Genomic DNA, 12,192 nt, shown 5'->3' with positions numbered 1-12,192 from the left:
GCAGGTGCACAAATCCTATTCTACAAATCACACATTTAGAAACTCGTACGCTCACATTATTGAAACAATTGCTGCAGTGAATGTGGTGCAAAACGCATTTACACACCCGCATCAAGAAATGTGCAGTCGTGGAGAAATGTAGAACATCCGCAAATCAGTACGTGAATTCATCAAATGAGAGTTGCACACTTGTAGAATATTTTCTCAGAATGTCTTGTATATTTTTCTAACACAAACACAAAGTACATAACTACAGCTGCTTGAATCTGCTGCGATGAATCTCAAACACTGTTTTTTGCTTTCAAGCGACAAGTTTTGCGCTCTCCCTTTTGCACCGAGATATTTGGTTCAAAAGTGATTTGTGCATCTGTAGAGGTAGTGGGCGGGACTGTTTAGAGATTACAGAATTTCAGCCAATCAGAAGAGCTTACTGAGCCGGTAGATATACGCCCCAAGCAGTTTTACGCCCCTGTTGTTCCTCATGCGTCCAGTAGGGGGAGGCAGTATATTAGTACATGAGCCCAGTCATTTATAAGAACAGCAGACCATATCTATATGTATGATAGCAGCAGACCTTCTTGAAGCGATACGGATGAGGTATGTTAAATAATCTGCTAAAGTACTTGTTGTTGATTGTATTGTGTAATGATGCAACAATTATTATTTATAAAAGATTGATCAATTAAATAAGAAAGAATAGCGATATCAATTCAAAAGATGGATCAGTTTATTTCGAGAGGCAAAAGTACTTGATTGAGTCAGATGTTCTGTCTGACTCAAACTTAACTAACCACAGTCTATCATCAATGGACAAAAAAAAAAAAAACAATCAAAGTGACTTGACACTTTTTCCAAGTGTTCCATCAATATTGTTCATTGAAGATCAGGAGCGAATTGATGTTATCTACACTCAGATGACTTCAATTTTGGATGGCACACCTACACACACCCACAGTGACCAGATCAGATTCATTATGGATGTCCCTTTTCCAGAGGTATGGTCTTGTGTGTTAGTTGTGCTCTGCATGGTGTCATATTCACATTGTTTTTAATGTCAAATAGTTTATCCATAATGTTAGATAATTTCTATAAAATAATAGTTTTGTGCTTAATATAGAAAAGGAACTTTGGATTTTGTTGTAAAAAAAAAAAAAAAGCAAAATGATGCTTGGCTTATTTGGGCTGTGATAAATCTTTCTCTGGTAGTCCATCATCTGTGCTCTTGCTGTTGTGAAAGATGTGTCCATCTTGGAGGCTGAGGAGAAATTCCTTCGAGGACCTGTCATTGACGCAATGTACTGTAAGGATCCTATAAAGGAAAAAAAAAATTGAAACATGACATCCTGCCATTATTTATAAATAACCATTGTTTTCTACCACTATGCAACTTTTGCTTTTTTATTTATTTTATCAGTGAGTGGGATCACTTTGACAGCAGGATAAAGAAACAATTAAAGAAGAGTGGCAAACCATAGGAGAGTCATCTACAGGAGTCATGCTGTTAAGAAATAACCAAGTCATGGTGTTAATAATTTTTTTTTGTGAACAACAATATTGTCTTTCTTTTAAATGACCCTTGGAACTTTAGAAAATTGTTAAATTTTGTTGGTCTTCATAAAATGCTATGTAGAACATGTTCTGTTGCTGTATAACGAGCAATTGTGAATTGTAAAGCAAATATTTCATTTAGGATCCATATGATTACACAGTACTGTATGTCTAATGGCCTGAATATGGTTAATATCTAAATATAACTTAATATAAATTCACAACATCATATATCAGTCAATCTCTGTATATAAAAACAGTTTATAAATATATATAAATAATACATTTTACAGTAGGTCATAGGTCTGCAGCCTCCCCCTACTGGACGCATGAGGAACAACAGGGGCGTAAAACTGCTTGGGGCGTATATCTACCGGCTCAGTAAGCTCTTCTGATTGGCTGAAATTCTGTAATCTCTAAACAGTCCCGCCCACTACCTCTACAGATGCACAAATCACTTTTGAACCAAATATCTCGGTGCAAAAGGGAGAGCGCGAAACTTGTCGCTTGAAAGCGAAAAAACAGTGTTTGAGCTTCATCGCAGCAGATTCAAGAAGCTGTAGTTATGTACTTTGTGTTTGTGTTAGAAAAATATACAAGACATTCTGAGAAAATATTCTACAAGTGTGCAACTCTCATTTGATGAATTCACGTACTGATTTGCGGATGTTCTACATTTCTCCACGACTGCACATTTCTTGATGCGGGTGTGTAAATGCGTTTTGCACCACATTCACTGCAGCAATTGTTTCAATAATGTGAGCGTACGAGTTTCTAAATGTGTGATTTGTAGAATAGGATTTGTGCACCTGCAATGAAGAATTTGAGAAGGTGTAACTGTTGTGTTGTGTTTGTGGGAGAGAAAAAAAGGCTACAGGTTTGCAACTCTTAAAACATTTATCTCTGTGGCTTCAAATTTACTGATACACATGTGTGGCTTTTCTCTACAACTACAAATCGCACTGCCACAGGTGCTCAGTTAATTTGAATCAAAAATACCTTCATAAAGATAGGGCCCTAGGTTTTTTCTGGTCAGTGGCGCAATTGTTTAATGGAACAGCAAAATAGCACCAGGGATTGTTGCGCCGGAACACGCCTCCTTTTTTGCGCTGAACCGCCCAGGGAGCGCAAGTTCATTCACTAGTTTAGCGATGTGCTTCTGTGGAGGGAAAAGCGCGCTTTGCGCGGGTGCAAAATAGGAATGACACATGCGTCGGTGTACAAAGTCAATTGCGCTGGGTGCAAGATAGGGCCCATTGTATTATTGTCGCAAACGATCGAAGGAAAAGATGCAGGTAATCAGGAAAAAAAAAATAAAATAAAAAAAAAAAAATATATATATATATATATATATATATATATATATATATATATATATATATATATATATTATTTTTTTATTTTTTCCTGATTACCTGCATCTTTTCCTTCAATTAATATTGTGGAAAACTGATGCTAATAATAAATAATATACAAATACTAAATACTAATAAAAAATAAGAATAAGAATAAGAATAATAACCCTAATAGCAATGATAATAAATAAATAAAAATAAGAGGCAACCCAAGTCTAATATTTGGTGGACCCTTTGTGTTACATTAGTAGGCCATTCTAAAGTATTTAGATTAAACTACAAAAGTGCTAAACAAATTGCCTATGTCCGATATTTTCTTTCGTGGGAGGTGAATGTCCAAGTCATCTACTTTCATTCTCGTAACTTCCTTCTCCTCTTAAGAGAATGCGGGTTGTTTAGACAAACACCATTCCTCTGCCACATAGACCTACGAGGAAACTGAAAGGAGTGTCATTGACGAGAAAGAAAGAAAAAAAGTTCAGTATTTAACACAAACAAGGGTGTGAAACTTTGTAACTGATATTGTTACTGACTCGATCACGGACAAGGTGAGTTTAACTCTTTCACATTCACTCTGTAAAATGCATGCTAGTGTAAATGTAGGTAAATAATAATTGTGTCAGTGGTGAAGAAAAGTGTAATCTTTTTTTGCACTTTAACCTACTTGTGAAACTTTAATGCCGTTGATAAAGAAGTTAGTCAACAATGTGCTACTTGGTGTAACTTGTTGTGTGAGGAGGAAATAAATGTTAGAAACATATTTGCATATAGCCTATTTAAAGTGTACAATTCCCAGCTAACAGGGAACGTTTCCAGAACATTCACTAACGTTCTTTAAAAGTTCTCAGAACATAAATCTGTTAGTTGTGCTCTTTTGGACCATGCTTTTTTTTTTCTCTCTTTCTCTCTCTCTAGAGTTTAAATATTTTATTAACTTATTACTAACAGTGATGATTACATCATTTTTGCTCAGTTGCAGGATGTCTCTGGCAGTGCCTCATGGCGAGGGGGTGACAGTGATCACCAACACCTCAAACCCAAAAAGCAAATGGCCGATAGTGTGTCAGATCCTGGGCTCTTTGTGCCAGAGTCCAGTGTGTGCTGTATCACAGCATGTGAAAGCGAAGATGATGGGCATCTATATGGCACTTGGGGTGAGATACACATGGAAACAACTAAAGACTGAAATAAAACTACATGAAATTTGCCCATGATGTTTCTGGGCAGTCTGCAGATTCCGACAGTCGAAGTTGACAGATATCTCATAACATAGGAGAATTAATGATGGTTTTTTTTAGCATTAGACAATGATTCCATTCACTGTGACCATTTACAAAGTCATGTTAGAAGCCTAATGTTTTAAAATCTGTTCATACTTTAAAAGAGGTTACTGTAGCCTATTCCACCTCATTAAACCATAATATTAATCAAATGATGGTCAAAAAAGTGTTTTTCTGGTGACTTGTCAAATGCATTGACATTGATCCGATGCTATTTTTATGTATTTGTACAAAAAAGGAGGTTGCACTTCTTTTTAAATTGACATTTTCAATTTGTGTTAACAATGTATGCCTTTTTTTGGTTTTTATGGTTTTGCCTGCACCATAAAATAGTCCATATGATTTGTATGTTAATATATTGCATGTCTTTAGAAGTCATGTGATAGTTGAAACAGAACAAAATTTAAGCCATGATTAATTAAAAGTCGTGCATATGTCTGTTCTTTTCATAAAACTTTCTAATGTCTTCAAAGCAACTGTTTGTAAGTATTTACCTTGAAATTTCAGTTTCGAAATCATTCTTATGATACACTAATTTAAAAAAATAAAATAAAAAAATAAATAAATGCCTTTAAAATTAAGGAATGGTATACTTCACATCTGCGTTTAGTTCAGTTTCACACACAGCCCATATTAACACAGCTTGACCCCTGTCCATTTAATGGTCAAGATATAATGTGAATGTAAAGATATAATGTGGTTGAACTATTATTCAGTTAAATGCAATAAAATGTAATGTGGTGTATAAACAACATTCTTCTCTTGTTCCGTAGATTATGCAGATTATAGTAGGACTTCTCAATCTAATGACAGGGATTTTATTTATGAGCTCTGGAATACACGATTACATTATGGAGTCTAATGCTCCATTCTGGCTTTGTGGTGTGGTAAGAAACATGCTTCATTCTGATTCTTATTATTCTTAAGTTTCTAAATTGTAAAATGAGTGAGTCCATAATGTCAATCAGAGTGAATGTCAATATTGATGATATGAATATATTTATTTATTTACTTTTAGAATGTTGGTTTTGATACCCTAATTCATTTTATGTGATCTGTTGATCTATTTCGATCTATTTCAATCTGCAAATGTAAAGAATTCCTTTATTTCTTTGCTTTGTCTTTTAGTTCCTTGTAGTTGGAGTGGTGTCTATTGTTGCAGCTTGGTTTCCCAGCTATTTTATGGTAAGCCTTTAATAATCAAAAACAGTAGTTTGCATTCAGATTTTTTTTTTTTTTTTTTTTTTTTTTTAAGATGCCATCTCATTGTGTTTTGATTTTGTGTATTACAGCTGCTCGTCACTGTAGTGTTGAACAAAGTCAGTGCTGTGCTGGCTATGATAGGCCTTGCACTGTACGCATGGGACTTAGTGAGCTTTAAGGCTTTTATGCTCTATGACGAAAAGAACTATGACAAGGTAATTATTCTTTGTTTACTTTAAAATGACACAGGTCCCAAATGAATGACCAATGAGCCACTTTCAAGATAAATTATTATATATATATTGATTTTTCAATTATAATTCCATATTCCATGTTTTTTTCCAATGATTTTCATATTATTTTGGACACATTTTTATTAATTGAGATTATTTTACTGATAGCCCTAGGTTTTAACAATAAAATATATAAAACAAAACATGCATTTTTGGGGGGAAAAGTGCAGAATTTTATCTAGATATTATCTATCAAACAGCTTTCAAATTAAATGTTTTTTTTATTTTTATTTTTTATATATTGTATAGTGCTAGGCAAATTATATATATATAATTTATAGTTTAGTTTATCTAAGATTAATCTAAAGCATGATGTATATTTCGGGTTTTATGCGTATGCAAGGGTCCTTGCACACTCACCAGAATAGCTCCTATACTCACCCCCAAATTTTTGTTTTGTAACTGCACATACATTGTACGCTCAGGTAGCATATGCACTTTGAATTTGTTTTACACTAATTAGTTCCTTTCAGTCGGTCACTCTCGATGCCACATCGGTGACTGACGCAAAATGGGATATCGCTTTGATAGACCAATCTACTTTGAGTGTAAACTAAATGAGGCAATGCACATTGGCATGCAATTATTGCATCCAGCTGTCACTGATCACTGCGTGAGTATAAGAAGGCAGCAGGTGCAATGCATACCAGCGTTTCGCTTCGGAGCCGAACGTTAGTATCGTTCTGATCAACTGTGTCTGCTGTGAACTATGAGTTCAGCACGCTCTCGAAAGCTTCATGTGTTGCGAGACGGCGCTTCAGCGGCAGTCGTTCCTGTGTCGAGTAGATTGCACCCCTGTCGTGTTGCAAGCGGACAATTCCCCTGTGCGCCTCAGCACTAAAAGAGCATTTCCTAAAGAGCAAATTTCTCTAAAAGAACTTCACAGGTGAGTCTTTGTTCACCCGTGCTTTTCTGGGTGCGGTCGTTACCTGACAACGGGTGATGGTCACGATCGCTGCCTCACGTGTCTCCTCAGAGAGCAGGGTCTCAACTATCTAGATGATTGTCTGATACTAGTCCAATCTCGGGATCAGTTGTGCAAGCACAGGGATTTGGTGCTCCGTCACCTGAGCCTGTTGGGCCTTCAGGTCAACTGGGAAAAGAGCAAACTTTTGCCGAGGCAGAGGATCTCTTTTCTCGGTATGGAGTTGGATTCGGCCGAACAGACAGCACGCCTTACAGAGGAACGTGCGCGGTCGGTGCTAGCCTGCTTGAATATGTTCAAGAGCAGGACAGTGGTCTCACTGAAACTTTTTCAGAGGCTCCTGGGGCATATGGCGGCTGCGGTGGCACTTACACCGCTCTGCCTGTTACATATGAGACCGCTCCAGCACTGGCTTTATGGCCGAGTCCCGAGCTGAGCGTGGAAGCTGGCACTCACTGGGTCCAATTACACCGGCCTGTCGCCAGACCCTCATCCTGTGGTTAGATCTTGCATTTCTCCGGGCAGGGGTGCCCCTAGAGCAGATCTCCAGGCATGCTATGGTTTACACGGATGCCTCCACCACTGGCTGGGGGGCCACGTACAACAGGCATGCAGTCTTAGGGGTTTGGACGGGCCCGCGGCTGCAGTGGCACATCAATTCCCTAGAGTTGTTAGCAGTGCACCTTGCCTTGAACCATCTCAAAGGTCTCTTACGAGGCAAGCATGTGCTGGTCTGAATGGACAACACAGCGACCTTTGCGTACATCAACCAACAAGGTGGTCTGTGTCCCTGTCGCATGTCACAACTCGCTCCCACCACCTCCTCCTTTGGAGTCGGAAGGCTCTGAGGTCACTTTGTGCTGTTCACATTCCAGGCCTGCTCAACCGTACAGCCAACGAGCTGTCTCGAGCAATGCTCCTAGGAGAATAGCGACTCCATCCTCTGACGGTCCAGCTGATTTGGAGACGGTTCGGAGCCGCTCAGGTAGACCTGTTTGCTTCTCCAGAGACCTCTCAATGCCAGTTGTTCTGCACTGGCACACAGCTGGCCACGGAGCCTACACAAGTATGGTTCCCCGAGCTAGTGCTCCTCGCGGCAGCCCCTCCTTGGCCAATTCATTTGAGGAAGGATCTACTGACTCAGATTCGGGGCACCATTTGGCACCCACGTCCAGACCTTTGAAAACTCCCTGGACGGGACGTGGAGGTTAAATCCTTCCCGGCCCCCCTCTATACCCTCTTGGGACCTGGCTCTAGTGCTTAAATCACTACAGCAGGGCCCATTCGAGTCTTTGCATTCAGTGTTGCTAAAGTTTCTTTCATTGAAAATTTTGCTCTTGCTTGCACTGGACTCCATCAAGAGGATTGGGGACCTGCATGCTTTTTTGGTCGACGATTTGTGCCTAGAGTTTGGGCCGGCTGACTCCCAGGTAATTCTGAGGCCCCGGCCTGGCTACGTGCTCAAGGTTCCCACTACACCCTTCAAAGACCAAGTGGTGAACCTGCAAGCGCTGCCCCTGGAGGAGGCAGACCCAGCCCTGGCTTTGCTCTGTCCCGTCCGAGTATTGAGATGCTACGTAGACTGGACACAAAGCTTCAGGACCTCAGACCAGCTCTTTGTCTGTTATGGAGGCTGGCAGAAGGGGAATGTCGTCTCTAAGCAGAAGATGGCCCACTGGATTGTGGATCCCATAAGCCTGGCTTACCAGGTTCAGGGTGTGCCCTGCCCGTTCAGGTTGCGAGCTCACTCTATGGTAACCCTCGTTCCCTGAAGGAGGGAGCGGAGATGCCACGTCCCGTCGCCATGGATGCTGTACCGCCGCTGAGCTGCCAGGTCTCCGGCTCGGCTCCTCAGCGAAAACCTGGTATGCATTGCACCTGCTGCCTTCTTATACTCACGCAGTGATCAGCGGCAGCTGGATGCAATAATTGCAAAACATTGGTGGCCAAACACTGGCCAAGGCCGTTGTTTCACAATAGAAAACCAAACTAAATAGATGGAACAGCAACTACAAATTGAGACACCCTGTGTGAGAGGGTTATGAGATAGCCACAACTTTAGTTTAAAAGAGAAGAAATATATTTTTATATCATAACTTCTGGAGAAAAATAGAGCAGACAATGGACAAAGTTGAAACTACTGTATCTAGATTGTATGTTTCAATCGTGTGGAACAAAAGAGGGGGGTTGGATTTGAGACTCCTGGGGCCCTATTTTAACGATCTGAAACGCAAGTGTCAAGTAACTTTGTGGGCGGGTCTCGGCGCTGTTGCTATTTTCCCGGCGGGATAAATGGCTCTTGCGCCCGGCGCAAATCTAAAATGGGTTGGTCTGAAGTAGCTTCATTATTCATAGGTGTGGTTTGGGCGTAACGTGAAATAAACCAATCAGAGCGTCATCCAACATTCCCTTTAAAAGCAGGTGCGCAAGTTCCATTATGGATTGCTATTATTATGGCGTATTTACCAGGTGCACGCCAGGAGCGGTTCACAGCCGAGGAGACTGATGTTCTTGTAAGAGCAGTGAAAGACAGAGAAGTTGTGTTGTATGGGGATGGGAGAAACCCACCCAAAATACACCACAATGATTTCCGTCATCTCATGTGTGAATATTTTTTTTAGTGTAACAATTTATGATATGCAAAAATAACTGTTGCATCTGTGTAGATTACATGAGCAAAGTGTATGCGCGTTGTGCATGCTATACATTATGGTCAAGCATGCGCCCTTAAAATAGCATAATGAACAACGCGCAACGCGCCACTGACTTTAGACTAGGTTTTTTCTGGTCAGTGGCGCAATTGATTAATGGAACAGCAAAATAGCACCAGGGATTGTTTGCGCCGGAACACGCCTCCTTTTTTGTGCTGAACCGCCCATGGAGCGCAAGTTCATTCACTAGTTTAGCGACGTGCTTCTGTGGAGGGAAAAGCGCGCTTTGCGCAGGTGCAAAATAGGAATGACACATGCGTCGGTGTACAAAGTCAATTGCGCTGGGTGCAAGATAAGGCCCCTGGTGTCGAAATTCAAATTGCTTTTATTTCATGACATACTGATATTTCCCATCTCTAGATGATCCGTGAAACACTGGATATCACTATGATGATCTTTTCAGCTCTTCAACTCTGTGTGACCCTCAGTTTCTCTGTCTTGACTCTGAAAGAATTGTGTGAAACAAATGTAAGTGCGAAGGTGCAGTATTACTAGCACAGTTAAAACAGATAAACTACAGTAATCATGGTGATTTCAGAAAGCTGACCAGTGCACTAATGTTTCTGTTTGGTTTTGCAGTCTGTGGAGGACCCTCAACTTTACAAACCACTCAAAGAAGACGCCACTGTCAGTCATGTATGTTAGATGAACAATGTAACAAATTGAATATACACTGTTAATTGAACTAGTTTTGTGATTATAGAAAAAAAATTCTCTCTTGTGAAATAGCAAATATCCTCTATCTCCACCTCCACAATCATCATGGTGCATGTTTATTTTAGTTCTTGATTACTTTATTTTATTTTTTTCCTTTACAGCTGCTTTTTGAAGATAATGACTAGAATTAAAATTACATTTTGATGCATTTTTAACACGGAGTTTGAATTCTTTATACGTTCAGTTCATTTAAAGTCTTAAAGTCTTAATTTCTCAGAATTTACCTTCATCAAAGCTTTTTTAGGGAGTCTTAGCCTTAGATGCAATAGATTGCCTGAAGACTGTATACAGAGCATTTACTGCATATTGGGCAAAAAGATAATAATAAATAAAAAATATTTAATCAGATTACTTGACTATTTACACCATATCTGGCATCATGCAATAGGTTTCCTCTTCTCAACACAACTTGTTTATTCTGTGATGCATGTTTATGCAGAGAAACAATTTACCTTGAACAAACAAAAGTCATTTCAGCTGTCATAAATAGCAATAAAACAACCTAGTGATGTGGAACTTGTTTAGCTACTTGTAGCATCTATGTGTTTTCTGAAAGCATAACTGAGCAAATGAACACCATATACGTATTTTACCCTGATATCCATAGTTTCATTCATTTTCAAAGGATTTTGAAGAGGAGGTTAGTGAGAGGGTTTCTTAGGGTTTGTAAGAGTAATGTCATAGGTTATTCATATGTAGAATTTTATACAAGAAACAATGAAACTAAGTGATATTAGCAGAATGTATTCAATAAACTACTAAAGAAAAATGCTCTAGCACTCTTTGTTTTGTATAAAAATCAAAGAAACAATAGATAGCTTACTGCTTTTCTGAACCTATACCTATAACTTTGTCCTTAATATTTCATCTGCAATACATTTTGTACTAAATAAAAAACACCAAAGAATAAAAAGAATAAACTTGGATATTTTTAGAAGACTGTTTATCACAAGGTCACCTCACAGAAACATTGGCCTTGATGTTCCTTTCACAAACTGGACAAATCAATTCGGTGTATGTATATATATATATATATATATATATATATATATATATATATATATATATATATATATATATATATATATATATATATATATATATATATATATATATATATATACACACACACACACACACACACATTTCCATGATGTTAACAGTTTCCCAGTTAAGGAAACCATTTACTTTACTCTATTATCATGAAAACTATGAAAACTATATTATAATATTTTTCATATTAATATTCTATTTCTAATTTAAAGAAATTCTTCTGACATTATGTCATTGTGCCTGTCTGTATGTGTGACTGGGAGATGATATGAAAGCTGAGGAGTATGTCACCTACAAAAAACACACACAAAAAAAACACACACACAAAAAACATCTTGAGAGTCCAGAAGAATTTGCTGCATGATGAAGCACATTAGGATGCAGTTAGAATGGCCATTTAATTCAAGCATTGAAAGAAAAAGAAATACCCATGTATGAATTTTCATGTTGTTGTATTAATTGCAATGTACTTTTTTCAATATCAGCACATAAATATGCTAATAATTTTATACAATCCATATGTAGAACAACGCAGTGTTTCATTCCATGATTTAATCTGTTTTTTTAATGAATCATGTGAGCAGTGATTCAACTGTCCATTCACTTGTTTTGTTTCTAATTGAATTGATTTTAGCAACCATTGATGTGGTGTAGAGACACATCCAAGTAAGAATGTGAATATTAAGACTGGTACAGCACCATCTGACAACTGTAGTGATCTGAGTTTGGGAGTTTACAACAGGAACTGACTGTGACAAACTGTCCAGGGTAAACATGGATTTATTACTGTGTAGCGTATCAGACCCGAACCAGACAAATTAAAGAGTCGATCAGGACTGTGGTTGAAAGAAGAGCCGAATTCCTCAGAAAGGCAACAACAGGTTGTAAATCATTCCGTGCCACAGTCAGAAGCAAGATAACCAACCAACCAGCTCTTTCACAGAACAGCTTTCAACATTAACACCACTAGAACAATTATTGACAATTTCAATTCGGAGAAGAGATTGTCAAATTTGGGGCAAATAATTGAGATGCAACACCGGACATCACATGTAAACCCAAGAGAGTAATAAACAAGATCCTTGGATTGACTTCCCCCATCTACCA

The 12,192-nt window shown here is 38.6% G+C and overlaps 1 protein-coding gene across 1 annotated transcript; it reads left to right on the top strand.

Annotated features, from left to right (window-relative positions):
* The first annotated feature begins 3,271 nt into the window (after nucleotides 1–3,271).
* On the top strand, nucleotides 3,272–10,803 carry tmem176l.3b (transmembrane protein 176l.3b). The gene is made up of 7 exons (XM_026216016.1): nucleotides 3,272–3,451; nucleotides 3,877–4,057; nucleotides 4,957–5,070; nucleotides 5,312–5,368; nucleotides 5,476–5,601; nucleotides 9,676–9,783; nucleotides 9,895–10,803. The coding sequence occupies exons 2-7, from the start codon at nucleotides 3,884–3,886 to the stop codon at nucleotides 9,958–9,960; spliced, it is 645 nt and encodes a 214-aa protein (XP_026071801.1). The 5' UTR covers nucleotides 3,272–3,451; nucleotides 3,877–3,883; the 3' UTR covers nucleotides 9,961–10,803.
* The last annotated feature ends 1,389 nt before the right edge of the window (nucleotides 10,804–12,192 follow it).

Source organism: Carassius auratus, chromosome 32 (genome assembly GCF_003368295.1).
Source record: "Carassius auratus strain Wakin chromosome 32, ASM336829v1, whole genome shotgun sequence".
Lineage (NCBI taxonomy): Eukaryota > Metazoa > Chordata > Actinopteri > Cypriniformes > Cyprinidae > Carassius > Carassius auratus.
Note: the sequence above shows the minus strand (reverse complement) of the source record. Positions and strands in the feature narration are given on the sequence as shown.

Coding starts and splice junctions, on each gene's coding strand:
- tmem176l.3b (XM_026216016.1), top strand. CDS start 3,884: ATGTCTCTGGCAGTGCCTCATGGCGAGGGGGTGACAGTGATCACCAAC. Junction 5,369..5,475: donor GGTTTCCCAGCTATTTTATG/GTAAGCCTTTAA, acceptor TGTGTATTACAG/CTGCTCGTCACTGTAGTGTT. Junction 9,784..9,894: donor AAGAATTGTGTGAAACAAAT/GTAAGTGCGAAG, acceptor TTGGTTTTGCAG/TCTGTGGAGGACCCTCAACT.